The sequence below is a fragment of the Microtus oregoni genome, unplaced genomic scaffold, assembly GCF_018167655.1.
Source record: "Microtus oregoni isolate MIOR12 unplaced genomic scaffold, Mior012 000002F_ref0000024, whole genome shotgun sequence".
Taxonomy (NCBI): domain Eukaryota; kingdom Metazoa; phylum Chordata; class Mammalia; order Rodentia; family Cricetidae; genus Microtus; species Microtus oregoni.
This window is the reverse complement of record NW_024543061.1, coordinates 79,255,344-79,272,707: the sequence shown is the minus strand read 5'-3', so window position 1 is coordinate 79,272,707 and position 17,364 is coordinate 79,255,344. Positions and strand designations below refer to the sequence as shown.

The 17,364-nt window shown below is 40.3% G+C and overlaps 1 protein-coding gene across 3 annotated transcripts in view; it reads right to left on the bottom strand.

Annotated features, from left to right (window-relative positions):
• Positions 1–614: 614 nt before the first annotated feature.
• Pik3c2g (phosphatidylinositol-4-phosphate 3-kinase catalytic subunit type 2 gamma) overlaps positions 615–17,364 on the bottom strand; it is a 314,439-nt gene continuing 297,689 nt past the window's right edge. For all 3 annotated transcript variants that reach the window (XM_041640636.1, XM_041640645.1, XM_041640651.1), the window contains 2 exons: positions 10,563–10,688; positions 615–1,197 (listed from right to left, as the gene is read on the bottom strand). In XM_041640636.1, coding sequence (XP_041496570.1) covers positions 1,045–1,197; positions 10,563–10,688 — 279 coding nt within the window. In that variant the 3' untranslated portion in view covers positions 615–1,044. The remainder of the gene's footprint in view (positions 1,198–10,562; positions 10,689–17,364) is intronic.

The window sequence follows — 17,364 nt, the reverse complement described above, 5'->3', positions numbered from 1 at the left end:
ATAGGAGTGGGAAGGAACTAAGATAGGTGAGAGACCAGAGTAATGAAAGGCTCTATATCCATGCATGGAATTATTAAAGGAAAAATCTAAATAGAAAACCTTAGTTTCTTGATAGAAAATTATTGCACATGGCTGGATCTCACCAGTTCTCTCAATAAATGTGATCATGACTAGACATGTGTGTTGTACACATATTTAAGTTTCAAATCAATTGCAGATGTTCTTAGCTTTCAAATTCATTCACGAGCTTTTTCTAGCTGTCATTCTTTTTTCTTTTCTTTTTTTTTAAATTTATTTATTTATTAAGGATTTCTGCCTCCTCCCCGCCACCGCCTCCCATTTCCCTCCCCCTCCCCCGATCAAGTCCCCCTCCCTCATCAGCTCGAAGATAAAGGACATTGAGCTTATAATTCGCGATCCTAGAGAAGCTAAATAAGAAGGTGAATCCAAAGACAAACATATAGGCATCCTCCTGAATATTAACCTTCATCAGGAGATGAAAGGAGACAGAGACAGAGACCCACATTGGAGCACCGGACAGAAATCTCAAGGTCCAAATTAGGAGCAGAAGGAGAGGGAGCACGAGAAAGGAACTCAGGACCGCGAGGGGTACACCCACACACTGAGACAATGGGGGATGTTCTATCAGGAACTCACCAAGGCCAGCTGGCCTGGATCTGAAAAAGCATGGGATAGCTGTCATTCTTTAGAAAACATCTTGAAAGTATAATTTTGATTATAACCAGCAATTAAGAAAAGATGTGAGCCTATGTTTGGTTCAAAATGTATATTAAAATCAATAATCATTTCATTATTTTGCACATGGAATCTTACATGGTGAATACTCCAATGAGAAAATATGATAAGAAAAAAGGAAAGAATAGAGAATAAATAGCTACAAAAGACTGATTTTGATCTGGTTCTCCCGTGTCCTTTATACCCTGCTATCTTCCACAAGAAAGATGTCTTCCTTATGTAATAGAGGAAATTCGAAGTTAAAAACATGCAGTGTGTGATCAATAATGCATATGCTCATGGCACTGGTCAGATGATACTGTTCCCTAATGGGTACCACTTTTCTTCATTGAGGGGAACACTGCAGAGTTGGATGTTGATTGCTCCCACAAATACGGTCTTGCTCTTCACAATAAGCATTAAGACATGGCCTTGGAGTGCCAAGACTTCATCATACACTACCTGCAAATGGAAAGAGAAGGAATGTATAAATCAGACATGGTTGAATGCATCTTTCTTTTCAATACTGATTTTAATTTTTAAAATGATGCTAACATCTTATACCTTGAAGGTGATAGGTTTATGTCAAAATATTTTATTTCCAATGTTAACCCTGAAGAGGCTAGGCTCATAATGGAGTTAAATGACTACCTCTCCAAGAATCTTAGCAGTTTCTGATTTCATAAAAATTTCCCCCTCCAACTTCAGTGATTCTGGTAGTTATTCACTAGGAATGCAGTCAAATATTCTCCGCCTCTACCCACCCTTGAACCTGTTGACTGTCTCAGGAGCTCCTGTGGCAACAGGGGCTTGGGTACCACACTGTGTGTGAGGAAAGACAAGTCAGTTCCTATGTTTTCATTGAGCTGCTTAAACAGAGAAGGTAATATTTCCTTGCACGTGTGATGGAATCATTTCATGATTACTTCTTTTATTTAAAACTGCATGCCTTTTGATTATGAAATTCATGTTTATCCAATCAGTACATATGAGGAAAAAAATCTGCCTTTCCATCTTAAAAAGATAATCACAGTTAACATTTTGATGTTCTTCTAATATATACATATCCACACAATTACTTGTTTTTTAAAAGATATGAATATATATATTCATGTGATTTAATTTTTTTCCAGGGCACTACAGTCATTACAGTGAAAGAGCTGTTGAGGCCAAGAGATATTGAAAGTGGGGTATGGATGGAGATGTTAATTATGAGATGTGAAAGGAAGGGAGGCCTTGAGTGGAATGCTGACACGGTTGTCAGGGAAACGTGTGACAACACATTTAGAAGAAAGAGTTTGACACAGTGCTACAGATTTGCTGTTTACAGCCACATTACAAGGGTCTCTATGTATATGCAAAACAGGAGGAAGCTTGAGAGGAAGGTGCTCAGAGAGCTGGATGGCCTCCACTGTGCCTGTAGATAGGGTTTCTGAGGAATTGCATAGTGTTGGCATCCCGTTGTCATCCGTGATGTCATTAAAGACTGGGGTTGAGGCCCCAAAGGTAATCCATTGATGACATGTGTTGCTCATGATTTCTTTCCTGGTATTGAATAAATAGAAGTTATCAATGACATTTGGTTCAAGATCAAACTGTTTTCTCTCCTAGACAAAAATTTACTTATTAAGTCTAAACTAGCTCCATCACGGGACATGGAATGCTATGTTACCTAGTTTCCTCATCCAGCTACTACATCCTATACTTCCGTTCCACATGGAAAATTATCTTCACTTTTCTAGTATTTCTCTTTGAAGTATGCCAAGCCAGACGTGGGGTTCAGGGATAATGAAGGATTTTAGAGAACACTTCAAACATCCCCCAAATTCACTCCATGTAACTCATGTTCTTCCACTGTAGCTGGATGCTCAGTGCTTCCCAGAAATCTGTCTAGAACTTCAGGGTAAGTGGCCCCTTATTCCTTCCACAATGGCCCCCTTCAGCTTTCTGACTTCGTCTCCCCATCCTTTTCTGTAACATTTCAATAGTGAATTCCTCAACTGTCCACAGAGAGAACAGACAATGGTCCTTCAAAACAAGGAAAGTGCCGCAGTTCCAGGCAGCGGGTCCGGGGAAAGGTATGGCTCAAGGACTCTGTGAATTATACAAATCAATTCTAAAAAGAGAATTTTTCAACAAAATATAGCAATAAGTTATGTTCACATGAATCTCTCATCAACTGTGAACCTTTGCATGTGTTAATAATAACACTAGCCTGTAAGTACTGTAGAAAATAATTGATGAATGAATAATGCAAGCTTTATGCCAAATATTCAACACTCATAAATAAACTTAAAATATATATCAAACAAAATAATAGAGGGATATTTTTTGGCATCACTTGGCTAAAGAATATTCTTCCAGACAGAAGTGATTCCCCCATGCACCCAGAAAGTAGGAAGTCTCAGGAAGTGATTTTAAAATTTGCTATTTTCTGCACCAAATGTAAACCCTAGGACATACAAAGCTTAGGTTACTTGGTAGATTTTAACCCCAGTAATGCAAATCATTTCCTTAAAGTGACCAGAGTTATAGCATTGATGGTATATAGCTCTTAATTTTTCTGAGTACCCACAGTGCTGATTTCCAAAACACTCTTTTACCATGCAATGGATAGTTGGTGGTCATGCGTGTTTCTTATGATGTTTTCACCAAATGACTTAATATGTCTTGATATAAATTGAATAAACAGTATATATCTCTTTTAATTAAGTTTTATAGTATATACATACTTTTTTTTTTAACCCATAAGAATGAGGCAAGTCTTCAGTTACTCTGACAAATACAGAATTTGTGGGCTTGGAATTGGCACCTCAAATAGAAATTTTTGAGTGTAATGAGTTTCTATTAATTCATAGAAAGGCATTCACTGACATTATTTGACACAAGGGCCTAATAAATAATGCTAAAGTGCATTTTCATGATTCTGGTGGGAGAGTAATAAAAAGGAGATCAGTGTGTCTGTGCTAGTGGGAAGACTATCAGGGAGGAGAGCCAGCTCAGCACCCCTGAGAGCAAAGAAGTGTGAGGGGATACAGTGTCCTATGGTGGAGTGGATGTGGGCTTTGGGATCAGTCACATCTGAGACTGAATAAGTTGTATGTTGTCTGGGCCTCAATATCATTTACATATGTAGGCACCTGCTATTTAATGAAATGATGTATCCTGAAACTTATTCTTTGGCGACCTTTGTCTTCTTGTGAAGGTGACTGCGGAGTTGCAGGTGACAGTAATTTAGGGGAGCCCTGTCTTATGCTGGACCAATCCTCTGAAACTTGAAGAATGTGACAAAGAACTTTTCTCATCTTGTGAACATCACAAGAGTTGGGGCTGGGGAGATAGCTCAGCAGCCAAGACAAAGACCTGAGTTCGGTCCTTAGAATCCATGTGAAGAAAAACTAGGTGTAATGGGATGCAGTGGTGTCTGGTGTGTGAGGTCTTTCTATATATGTATTGCTCTTTATTGGTTAATGAATAAAGCTGTTTCATTGGCCATGACCTTGTGGTGATACACAGATTAATAGAGATGGGTTGATTTAAGATGTAAGAGCTAGATAGAAATACACTTAAGCTATTGGCCAAACAGTATTGCAATTAACACAGATTTCTGTGTGATTATTTCCGAAGTCTGGGCAACCAGAAAACGAACAAGCAGTCTCACCCAGCACATGATTTGAAAAATACATTACATACATACAGATGTGCATGCACATAAGTACACACGTGTATACATACAGACAGACAGCAGACAGAGACAGAGAAACAGACAGACACACACACCAAGAGAAAAAGAAAGAGAGAGAGAGAAAGAGAGAGAGAGGAGACAGAGAGAGTGACAATGATGAATGAATGGTTCTGGCTTGCTGACTGCACCTAGAGCACTATCTTTTTACCCTCACCCCCTTTCAGGTACATTGCAAGAGAGCTGTAGGTAGAAAAGGCATATAACATGCGTGTCCTGTCCTTTCTAGCATTTCCTTTAGAATGTTTCTGATAATACTCCCTAAACAGGACAGTGTAGGAACACATTGACTACAACCATGTTATTCTGTTACAGGGTAGAAATTCTATGTTCATTATGAATCCTTTAACAATGACAGTTTTTAATCAGATGTTAGAGGCAGCTGAGCACAAAGAACAATGGTATAAGGGCTAGAATTACACACAACTCTGTTTCTCAAAGCTGTCAGGATGGTGCCTTAAGCAGCCTGCTCCTGACCCAGATGCACCATGGGATTTCCATACAATGGAGGACTTCACAGAGACTGCTGGCAAAACCTGCTAAGATGCATGCTGGGAAGTGTCAAACAGACAATCCGGTCCCTGAACCAAAGCTTTGGTAATTGAAGGGCTGTGCCTCTGCCACTGGACAGACTCCTTGAACTAGGACTCCCTCTGGGAGGTTATGAGTAAAAAAAAAAAAAGGAAGAATTATTTTAGTGAAAATTTTGGTGAGACATTGATATGCAGCATCTTATCCCCTTTCTGTGTCTCTGAGAGATCTACACAAAGACCAAAGATGAGACCAAGGTCTTTTTCTCTCACTCACAGTATGCTGTGAGGCCTTGGGGGTTAGAGGAATCCCAGCTGTAGTGAGGGGCTGAGGCAGCGGGTGTGCTTTAGATGAGGTGGAAGAGCAGAGCTATTTCAAACCCGTGGGTGCCATGTGATAAGCCTCTGAGCTCTTTAATGAGCACTGGGTCTCCTCTAAGGACATCCATTAGGGTGCCCTTGAAGATGCACAGAAATAAAGCAGAGGCTTGTCACAGAAAACTGGATCGTCTATCACAGTCGAGGGCAGGAGAAAATAAGTCAGATGTAAAGTTGAATGTACGTTTTGTGCATCTTTTATAAGTGTGGCTGGATTGATACAGATCAAGAACATGACGCGAGAAAACCTGGAATCTTGTGACCTATTTCTGTCTGTGGCTCTCTAAATTTTACTGGCCTCTCACTGTCCCCAGACTAGCCTTGATCTGCTCTCTGATGCCCACGTCCCTTCAGGTTTCTGCTGGGTTGGATTCCATGCACATTGGGTTGTGCAAGTGTGGACTCTGTTATTTGTTAGTCTTTTAAAATGTGTACAAAATACAAACACTGTGTGTTTGTACTTTAGGCTGGCTTCGGCTGTGTAAAGGAATTGTAGTGTATCACTAGGTCACAGATTTAGGAAGAGCTAGGAGTATTTCAAAACCATCAGAAAATTTATGTTCACACCAAGAATTACAAAATATGCTTCACACATATGTACTTACTGCTGATTTTATAATCCATTAAGCTCTTGATAACTTAATTTCCAACTTATTAGAATAATACTGACTGTCTAGTGACTTTTTGTTATGTGTTTCCTTAGATTGCAAACACTGAATTGCAGTGTAGAGACTGAGACCTACTGTCCATTCATTCTTCCTTCCTCCCGTTCTCCCTCTATTCTTCCCTTCCTTCTTTCATCCTCCTTTTCTTCTTTCTCTCTCTCTATCTCTCTCTTTCTTTCTTTTGCAACAGCTATAGATTTGCTTATGTGTGTGTGTTTTACAGTTTCTGTGGCAGCCAGAAGAGCATCTCAGATATTGTTCCCTAAGCACCATCCACTGAATCCATTTATTTTTAGATAAAATATTTTGTGTGTATGAGTGTGTGCCCAAATGTATATGTGCATCATATGTGTGCAGTGCCCATGGAGGACAAAAGAGGGAGTCATATCACTTGGAGCTAGAGTAACAGACAGGGTGAGTCACCATTTTGGTGCTGGGACACAAACGTGGATCTTCTGAAAGAACAGCTAGTGCTCTTAACTATTGAGGAATACCTCCAGTCTTTTTCTTCTTTTGATACAGGGTGTCTAGAAAGTTTCTTGATAGTAAGGATACTTGATAGATTGTATTCAAGTAAAAAAATAGGTTCCATATTGTTGGACATGTATCTTTAGTTGTAAGCAGAGTGGACATTATAAATAAGACACCAAAGTATCTCTACTGATTTAGAGAATCCCTTGTGGGCATGCATGTATACATACTAATGCTTTATATAAATTTTACACACATAAATAATATGTGGATACATACTAATGCTTTATATGCAGTTTATACATATATAATCCATATATGCTTACTAATACTTTATATAAATTTTACACACATATAAAATTCATGTCTACATATTAATGCTTTATATACAGTTCACACACATATAATGAATGTATGCATATTAATATTTTATATACATTTATGCACATATATAATGCATGCATACTAATGCTTTATATACATTTTATCCACACATATATAATGCATCTTACATACTAATGCTTTACTTACTGTTTACATGTACATATATAGTATCACTTATAAAACTACTTGAAATATTTAAAGACAAAGCTTTTTGAAGTCACTAAGTATTAAAGATATGAAGGGAGAGGAGACATTTCCCTATTCTCAGGAAATTTACATGCTAGGTCTAAAGGTTACAAAGTATAAGAGCGGGAGGGCTCAGTACTCACAGGTCACAGCAGCAGAAAAGGGCAGAGTGGGATGACTTGCTGAAGGGGGTCATCGGGACCATGCGCAACTCTTAGGTGACTCAGTATGGGTTACAGTGACTAAAAAGGCTTGGCAGTGACTCTGGGTTACCAGCTTGCTGGGATTCAGAATCACCATGGAAACAAGTCCCTGAACATGCCAGGGAAGGAATTTCTAGACTAGGTTTCCTGAGGCAAGAAGACACACCCCAAACATGGGCAACACCATGACCATCTGCCCAGAGTTCCTGCTGTCATGCCTTCCTCGCCATGATGGACTGCATCCTCCAATCGTGAGCCCACACAAACTTTCTCTTGAGTTGCTTTTCCTATCTATGTATTTGTCACAGCCAGAAGAAAAAGTAACTGATAAAAAGCCAATTCCAAATATTATAAATTATACAAATCCATTGATGTAACATTTAAAATGATAAATTCATAAGGATAGAGATTCAGTCCTGGTCAGATACAGACAGGTGGTCTTTGTAAGTCTTGGATGTCTCTGTTCTGTGCCTTGACTGTGGGATCAACTAGGTGACTCAACCAATGCTCAGAACTAAACATCTATACCTACAGAAGGGAACTTTCAGGGATGCTAAAGTTAGAATGAGCTATTTGGATCATACCAATGGCAACTTCCTGCTGTCAATACAAACTACAGCTACGCTAGCTATAACACTGGAGAAAAGATCATGAGATCTGTATTATTTCTTCAGACTGCACACTAATATAAAAAAAGAAAGGAACACTTGATGATATTCTTCCACAGGAAAACAGAGGAAAAATTACTGACTTAAAATTTAAAGGATGTGAATATCACATTTAAAATTTTGGCCATCAGTTGGAAGTAAGGAAACTTCAAATAATTTAAATGAATGAGTGATGACTATGTCTGGGCAAGGAACTAGGAAGAAATGTAGAAGATTTAATAAAAACTATTTCACAGAACTGGTCCTGATGGTACAAGCATTTAACCCCAGCACTTGGGAAGTAGAGGCAGGTAGATCTCTCTGAGTTCAAAGCCAGCCTGGTCTATGTAGCCAGTTCTAGGTCAGCTGAGGTTGTATAGTGAGATTCTGTCTGAAAACAAACAAAAATCAACATTTTGGAGGAGAAGGAGAACAACTTTGCACAGGGACCTCAGAGAGAAAAAGATGACCGGATTCAAGAGTCGGACAATGCTCTAGCCACAGCGGCAAAGCTTTGTGCATAGGTGAACGTGTGTGTGAGGGAGAAGGCAGTGTCACTAGAAGGCGTCTTTTGAATTTACACGCAATTAACCCTCTCAATATTCTAACACTAATGAGGAATAGGCTCAAGTGATCCCACCCCAATCAGAGGGGCTGCTGGGATAGAGCAGTCATTTCCCTCTGGGGGTGGTGTGGTCACACTAATGGATAGCCCCATACCTGTGTGCATGTAGACTGCACTAACTGGACACACTGAGTTATAAAATATATACATGTTCAAGACTGTCAAACAATAAAAGCTAATCCCGTACCCTTCCTAGTCCATCTTTTGAGATGGCAGAGAAACAAGCCTGTCTTCCAAGTGCCCAGGAGAACTTCACATGACATGCTCCAGCAAAGAGGACAAGGGGCAGGTCCAACCTTTAGAGATATCAGGTGTGGTGTGCATACCGGTAACCCCAACACTTGAGGTAGAGGCATGATGATGAGAGCTACACAGTTATCCATGACTGAAAAACAACTTCCAGGTCAGTCTGGGTCCCGTGAGAAAGCTGGGGTTTGGGGCATCAGTACAGATACAGCTTACACTGTGATGGTGAGAGAACACTTGGGAGTGTATCCAGACTTCATGAGTCTCTGTCACCATCCTTCAGCATCCATGGAGACTGACAAAGAGGTCAAGGGAATAAAACATTCAGAATTTAGGAGTAGCCGGTGTGCCTCACCCTGGGCACTGTCATCATCTGCAGCTCATTCGTAACTTCTCAAGAAACCCACGTGTGCCACAGTGATTCTTAGGAAGTTCTGACAAAAATGGAATTTGGAGTTGCTACCCACACAGTTTTCAGACATTTTTATTCCATCAAAGGTTGATTCAATTTCTGTATGCAGATCCTTGGGTTACTGAAGGATGTTTTTGAAGGGGAGGCAGACCAGGGTGGACTATGGAACCTTAGCAAACATTTTTTTTTTTTTTATTTTTCGAGATAGGGTTTCTCCGTAGCTTTTGGTTCCATTTTAAGAGGAAGAATTTGCAACAAGTGAAAACAAGATGATGGTCAGAGAAAAAAAATTGAAAGAGCATTAAGGAAAGGTGGAACTTGGAGGCAGAGTGGCTTCAAGAATCAGGGTACCTTACTGACAGTTTGCACCTGCAGTGGGAGAAGAGCCTGAGGGCTCATTGCATTTAGTCATCAGGAGTCTGCTAATACCATTTGAGTGAAGCCTTACCACTAAAGGTGAGAATCTACACAGCAAAGCATTAAAGGGTGAAAAGAAAGCAGTGCATTGAGAACAGCTTGCATAAGTCAATGGCATGAGAGTTTGGGGCTGCTTAGAAAGGCTGAGATATGATACAACAGTGTCATTCTAGCACTCAGAGATGCTGAGGCAGGAGGATACCTGCTAGTGTGAAGCCTTGACTGCATAGTATGACCTATCCTCAAAACAGCTGAAATAGCAAGGGAAGATGCCTTTGTTTTCAGAGATTTCTGAGCAGACTGTGTGGTAGAACAAGCAGGCAAACAACCGTGTCAGGAAGGAGGAGGTGCAAGAGAACAAACGAAGGGAAGTCGTCTTAGAAAGAAACCCGAAGACTGGATGGGCTATCTGCAGCATGCTGTAGCTTTGATTTATGGTTTGTATGTTTATATTTTCTTTTTCATTTTGTCAAAAGATTTTAGGAGACTCACTGTTCTTCACACAAGGGCTTGTGATAGAATGATTAGGTAAAGAAAATCAAGTGCCCCAGAATAAGGCTTAAAAGATTAAAATTAAAAGATTAAAGAGAAAATACAATGGAAAATACTGGGAAAGTGTTAGTATTCAAAATGGCCCTTCCGTGCCTGCTGGAGGTGGGCCTATCAGAACTTTAATAGCCGAATCTGTATTTTCCGGTTCCCATAGCATCTAGAACATTGTTTGGCATGGTAGGACTATTTTCGACAACATGATTCCTTTATGGAACAATGCTTCCAACTACTAAAAGTTCTCCATACTTGTGTGTGAAGCTGAAACAAACAAACAAACAAATAAACCAACCCAACCCAACCCAACCCAAACCAAACCAAACCCTGGTAAGAAAAGACAAACTACCTAGACAAGCGATAAGGCATACTTACAATTTCATTGTAAGTGGGGTCAGTGCATTTTGGAACAGACTTTGTTTTCCTCTTGCGAACTTCTCTGGGATGTGGTAAAAGATACATCTCAACATGGGCACTGGGCGCAGAGCCATCTGGAAGATGCTGCAAAGAAGAATGGCTATAAATATTAGTGGCATCACTATCAAGGAAAACAAATACCTGGATACTAAGTGGCCAGACCAGAGGTGGGTTCTGGAGTCATTAACGCTACTCTGGTTCATTAGCAGGGAAAAGAAGAAAGAAAAAAGGAAGGAAGGAAGGAAGGAAGGAAGGAAGAAAAATACTTGGTTGCTAAAAAATAATTTCAACCACAATGTCAAAGATATTTTCTATCTAAAATTGTTATGTGAGAGAATAGAATTCAAAAGCCCATCAATTACAGCTTATATTTTAGATTGAAATCTAATTTTGTATTTTTACAGAGAGATGAATATCAGTCACAAATGATGATAAAAATTAAGTATCTTGAGAAGATGTACAGTACTGAGGAATCTTTTAAATATCAAATTTAACACACATCAGCCCAAGCAGTGAGATGAATCCTTTAATGATCCAGAGGCATCTATGATGATATCACATTCGCATGAAGTTTGATCAACATAGAATCAGAATACACCCACAAGATTTTAAGTAGCTACAATTAATTTATGATCTAAGTGACTGCCAAGTATATTAGAGAATTTTTTTAGACAGTGGAGTAGTATGCCTGCTGAACGGCCTGCCTGGACAGCAATGTTGAACTGGGACTCTCTGGCCCTCCCACCAGCTCCTCCCCTGCTGTCCCCAGTGTTTATTTTTAAGTTCCCATACCATATAAAATGGTGTTTGGTGCACAGAGACTATATATTAAGACTATCAGGTTTTTTTTTTAAAGTGTGGCCAGCGTTTGTAGATTGTTTGGGAACATGTGCCTTTTATTCAAATTTATTGGTTATCATTTTTATTTATTATTTTTGTTTATTAACTTACCATTTGTAGAGTGAATCCACCATTTTCAAAAACAAAATAACTTAGAGAAAATGGATCTTATCACTGTGATCTTGATGAGATGGGCCTTTAGTAAAGAACTCAGTGAGAAATATTCATATGATTTAAACCAAAAAATAATTTAAAAATCAAATACGAGAGATTGAAGGTTTATTCTCATTATTTATTGTGATTGTTTACAGCAATATATTATAACATTCAACAAATATTATTTAATACTTTAAAATCAATGTTGTTTACACCTTCTCCGTGGGCCGGGTAGTTATGAATTGGTCCAAATGCTCAAAGTCCCGAGCTCCTGCTACCCTGTCCTTTGCTCCTACCCAGACCTCATGTCCTGCAGCACCAGAGTTCCTGATGAGTTTTTATTGCTGTTGGGGACTGCTCCTAAGACCTGTATGTGCAATGAGTCCCATCTCTACTCCAAACTTTCATAAGACTGATTAACAAAGAAAGCGATGACCAAGGCCTGATCTGCAGATACAGCTCTCTCCAACCGGTAGGCATCATCTTGAAGGGCAGTTCTGGGATGGCTCTGAAGGACAGTTGTAAAAGGAGATCATTCAGTGGGCAGAACTTCAAGCAGGGAGCACCTGCTTGGTTACTCTGCTTGGAAGGAGAAATAGCCAGATGTGTTTGTGTACCAGCTCCTGGGCTGGAGCCAATGGCTTGGCTGCATGGTCAGGAAACTTGGAAAGAGCATGTTTGCAAACTTGGTGAAAAGGAAATTTGAACAAGAGGTGTGTGGATAGAATTCTTTGACTGGGGAAAAAAAGCCAAGAATGTATTTGTGATCTGTGCAAATTACCATCTGAGAATGATGTCCTCAGAGTAGGACGTTAGTAGTCAAGGGCATAAAGATGCCCCTATCCATTTATACTGATTACTTCTTCCACTTCCCAATGAGCCCATGAAGAAAGTGGGCATGGTGGGTGTGATGAAGGTTTTTAAGGTCTCGGCAACAAAGATTCTATTCACCAAACTGACCAAGTGTTGTATAGCAATTTTCTCAGAACTGCAACATTCGGTCAAGGAAGGAGGCTGCCAGTTTCCTGAGGCCCAGGAAGCAAACTTCACATGTTTGGGAAAGCTTCAAGATTCATGAGGGTCCTCCCCTACTGTTATAAAAGCAGGAAACCACTGTGGGGGAAGGAGATTTTGACCAAGGTAGTTGGCAAGCAGTTTTTGGTCCTGTAGAGCCACTGACAAGTGACACCGAGAGCTCCAGCAACATAACTTTCATATGTCTTTACCCATGTTGTGGTGAAGATTTTTAGTATGCCACTGCATTTGAGTAGCCCATGCTCCTGCAAGTAACTCCAGTGAAAACCCATTAGTGCACCAAATTGGACTTTGGTGCATTCTTTACTTTGGAGTGTCTGGGTTCCAAATCTAGGGTGAAGAGACATTTGTTTTGTGTCTTTCTAGGAAAAGCCTCACATAAAACCAGGCTATGCCCATGGTGGTGTGACCAATCTGCCCAGAAGGGAGAAGGCTATTGAATCCTGAAAATGGCACCATTCCTTGAGCTAAGCAGCTACCTGGTGGCAGGGATATTGATTTGGGCCACTTCCACTTTGGAAGGGCAATGTTCCCTTTGTGTTGGGATAGATAGGAATGATAAAGATTTGTATACAGCACTGTGGTTTTCATGCAACACTAGTCCTGACCACGGGACTCACTTCAACAGCAAAAGAAGTGAAACAATGGAATCCACTCCTTTTTATGATGTCTCTAAACAGCCTAAGATGTTTGTCATTTATAGAATGGTTGAGTGACCTTCTGAAGACTCAGTTACAGCTCCAGGTAGGAGATATTGCCTTGGTGAGTTGGAAAAGTCTCCCCAGCAGGGGTATACCTACTATGTAGCATCCAATACATAGAACTGTGAGTCTCCTATACCAGGTTCATTGTTCTCATGGTCAAGTGGTGAAAAAGGGACTGGGACCTCTTTCCAAGATACCAATGACCCACTTTTAACATTTTTATTTATTGTTGCTACATGTTATGCTCTCTTGGCCTAGAAAATCATTTTCCAGGGAGACATGTTTCTACCAGAAGACGTAATGGTGACTTCACTGGACTGGAAGTAAAAACTGCCTTGGGCTATGCTATTCATTTTATGTCATAGTATTTAATCTCCAATGTATTCAAAAGATTAAACATCAATGAAGTATTTTTCCTTATTTGATGCATTGTGCACATGCATGAGTGTGTGCATGCATGTGTGCGTGGTGAAGGGGGTGAACAACATGCCTGAGTGCACTTGTGAAGAGGTCAGAGGAGGACACTGGGTTTCCCCCTCTCCTGTTCCCTACTTGATTTTTTGAGACAGAATCTGCACTGACCCTGTGGCTCGTCATTTTCTTTACATTAGCTGGCCAGGAAGCAGGGTGTGTGCTACCATGCCTGGGTACTGGGGATCAAACTCTGGCCCTCTCTTCACGCTTACATGTTAGGTGAGCACTTTATTGACAGAGCCATCTGTCCAGCCATTTTAAATCTCCTTTTACCTATTCCCTCCCTTTGTTTCGTATATCACTGGCTTTTTTGATGGCACTCTCAAACTGATTTGGCAACACCACTTTCCTTCACACGATGTCTGGGGATCCTTTCCCTGTGCCTGAAGAATAAACTGAAGTGACCAAACTGTGAAAGCTTTTTCGTGGTAGCCTCCATCAAGTGCCACACTCAAGCTTCTGGTTTCTATTTCCAGATCAGTGTCCTTGAGAGGATCCTTAAAAATCCTGGAGTTTTCCGAACGACAGGAGACCACAGGTTTCAGTGTGAGCCAGGAGTGCTTCCCTTGTCATTTAAAAGCTTTAAGTGCAGACATCGATTTTTCGGTCCTGCAGAGAAACTCTCCTTCCCGTGTAGCTGTCTTCTCAGCATCAATTCCTCTCTCCCTTTCCACTGGTATTGCATCCTCTTCCTTAAGGAGCTCAAATAATTTATTACAGGCATCACCAGCTGTCTCACCATCAAGCAATTCTCCATTTGCTCTTTGCCCTTATGTTTATGCAAATTAACTTTTACTTTAAAATCATTACACAATTCTGACTTGTTTATCTCTCACTTTAGGATTTTATTTTTATTGTTTTTGACTCTGATTGTCTTTTGACCTTCACAAAGACTGAACAGGGACCTGGAGAAATGTCCAAACCCTCCTGAGCAATGGGGAGGTTGACTCTATTCATGGTGGGTCGTAGTAAAATAGCATGGCTCCTTTCTTTTAGAATTTTGTCTGATGTTTCTAGAAAGTGCTAAAAAGGTAATATGAAGCCTTATCAGTTTTGTTTTTGTGGTGCATCCAAACTCTACGTATTCTAGGCTTGCAATTGAAATTGATCACAAAACAAGGAACAGCCGTAAAACCTTTCTCATGTGTGTCATCGTAGGGGCTCAGAAGTTCTTCCCTGGAAGACCCCTCTCATTCTACCCATCTCTGCATTCCTTTGTACTTTTTTTCCTATTACTTATTCACAAATTTTTTCACGGCACCTTATATGACTCATGGATGATAAACATGGTCACCAGCTGAGAGTGCTAATTGGGAAGGTTCTGGAAACTTCCTTGTCTTGGACCTAGCTGGAAAAAATGGGTCACTTCAGGGTATGCCTGATAGATAGTGTTACATGTGTTGTGCCTCTGCTACTTGTTGAGATGATAAACTTTGTCCTCCCATGCTTTCCTGATCTGGAAGCTCTGTCTGCACATAGCCCAGACACAGAGGAGCCAGCTGCCCATGAACTGAACTCCCCTGAAATTCTGGGCCCAAGTCAACAGTTGTGCGAGGCATTTTGTCAAAGTAATAGAAAACTGATGGATACCTTTAACCCACCTCCTTCTGTAGATTCTTTAGTCTCAAATGGAAAGCTTGAAATTTTTACTGAAAATTTGGCTTCTCTTTACCGTTATTTCTAAATAGATATGTTGTTTTGATTCCAACATTCTCTCTAACATGCTTGAGAGTTAGTAGTACCAAAGACAGAGGTGTCTGAGGACGCATTCTGAGAGATGAACTGTCAGGTGATCCTAGCATTTTACAAAGTTTTTCACAGTGAGTACTTCCACACAACTAGGTATTGCCTACTATACATCTACATTGTACAGTGTAGCATACTACTTTGTGGCTATAAATTTGTACATCACTTGTAAGTGACTGCACAGCCAGTAACTTAGTCAGACCACCACTTTTCAGAAAAGTAACTCATAGAGTTGCTTCAGCATTAGCTGAAACCTGTATCTTTGTAGCACTGTAGGATCTTCAGGGGAACAACAAGAATTGAGCTATTATGTCTGTGCTAAAAAATCCCTTCTTTTCAGATTCCCCCTGAGGATCTGCTCCAAGGTCTTGAGGGTCATTGTCTTTTTAGAGAGATGTGCATGGCAGTTTCCTAGGTTTGTTTATCAATCCTGTCACAAGTCTTTGGGGAACATTCTCACCATTAACGGTTAATGTGGGTGGACCCAGGCAACTGTGGACAGTGCTACCCTTAGGCAGGTGGTCCTGGGTCACATAAAAAAAGCAAACTGAGTACAACATGGAGTTAGCCAGCTATGTTCCTTCATATTCTCTCTCTCTCTCCCTCTCCCTGGGTGTGTGTGTTCCAAAACAGGGTTTTATCATGTAGCCCTGACTGTCCTGGAACTCTATAGACCAGGTTGACTTTGGAAAGTTCTCTGTTTCAACTTCTGCTTTGAATTACTTCCTTGAGTTTCTGCCCTGGCTTCCCACTGTGATGGGCTATAAATTTCAATGTGAGATAAACCCCAGGTTGATTTTGGTCACAGTGTTTACCCGACCATTAAAAGCAAACACGTGCTCATCTAGATGAGTGGCTGAGTGAGCAGTGGGCTGTGGGACATTCTTATACCCTCTCTTTCTCTCCTACAGTTTTGTTTCCATTTTATTTCTTGCTTGTGGAGTAGAAAAGATGAATCAGAAAGAAATAAACATGGTCCTTTATTCTTGTGAGACTGGTTGTGGTACTCACATTTAATTGGACAGATACCATGTAGAGATCCCTATTGAAGGCAGAAGGGGGACTCATATTATCATTAACTATTCTCCACAGATGAAATCAATGTCTCAAATACATCTGCTATTGTTTTGTCAACATACATATGTGTTCCTGTTAACAAAACTTCAGTGTTTTAAAAATCACTTCTTCTATGAGTTAGGTGTGGTGGTCGATACCTGTAATTCCTGCTCTGGGGAGTTAGAGGCAGAGGGATCTTGAGATTGAGACTAGCTTGGGGTCCATGAGACTCTGCCTCATAGTAACAAAGAAAAATAACAATAATAGAAAGCAATGCTTCACTTAAAGCTTTGAAAAATACTGTATATTCCATAAATTTAATACGAGCACACATTAAAAGGATTTTAGTGATGCCTGATGAATTATTTGAAAAACAGTCTTAGGAGGCTGGGAATATGGGCAAAGTAGTACTTATTGGCAAATATGTAGACCTTTGTTGAGATGCCTAGACCCTATGAAATAAACTGGGCATTGTGACACATGCCTGTGACCTCACTGCTAGGAGATGGACTCTGGAGGTTGGTGGGGATTGACTAGCCAGATGGCTATCTCATGAGCCCCAGGTTCAATGAGAGGCTCTGTCTCAATAACTAAGGTTGGAGAGGAAGATATCTGATTTTGACCTCTGACCTCCACACGGCATCCATCGGCATACACACCATCATACACCTGTGCACTCCTTTACACTCTTCATAAGTAATTTTTTTTAAAGTGCCATTCCATTCTAAAAGAACAGAATGAAGTGTTTC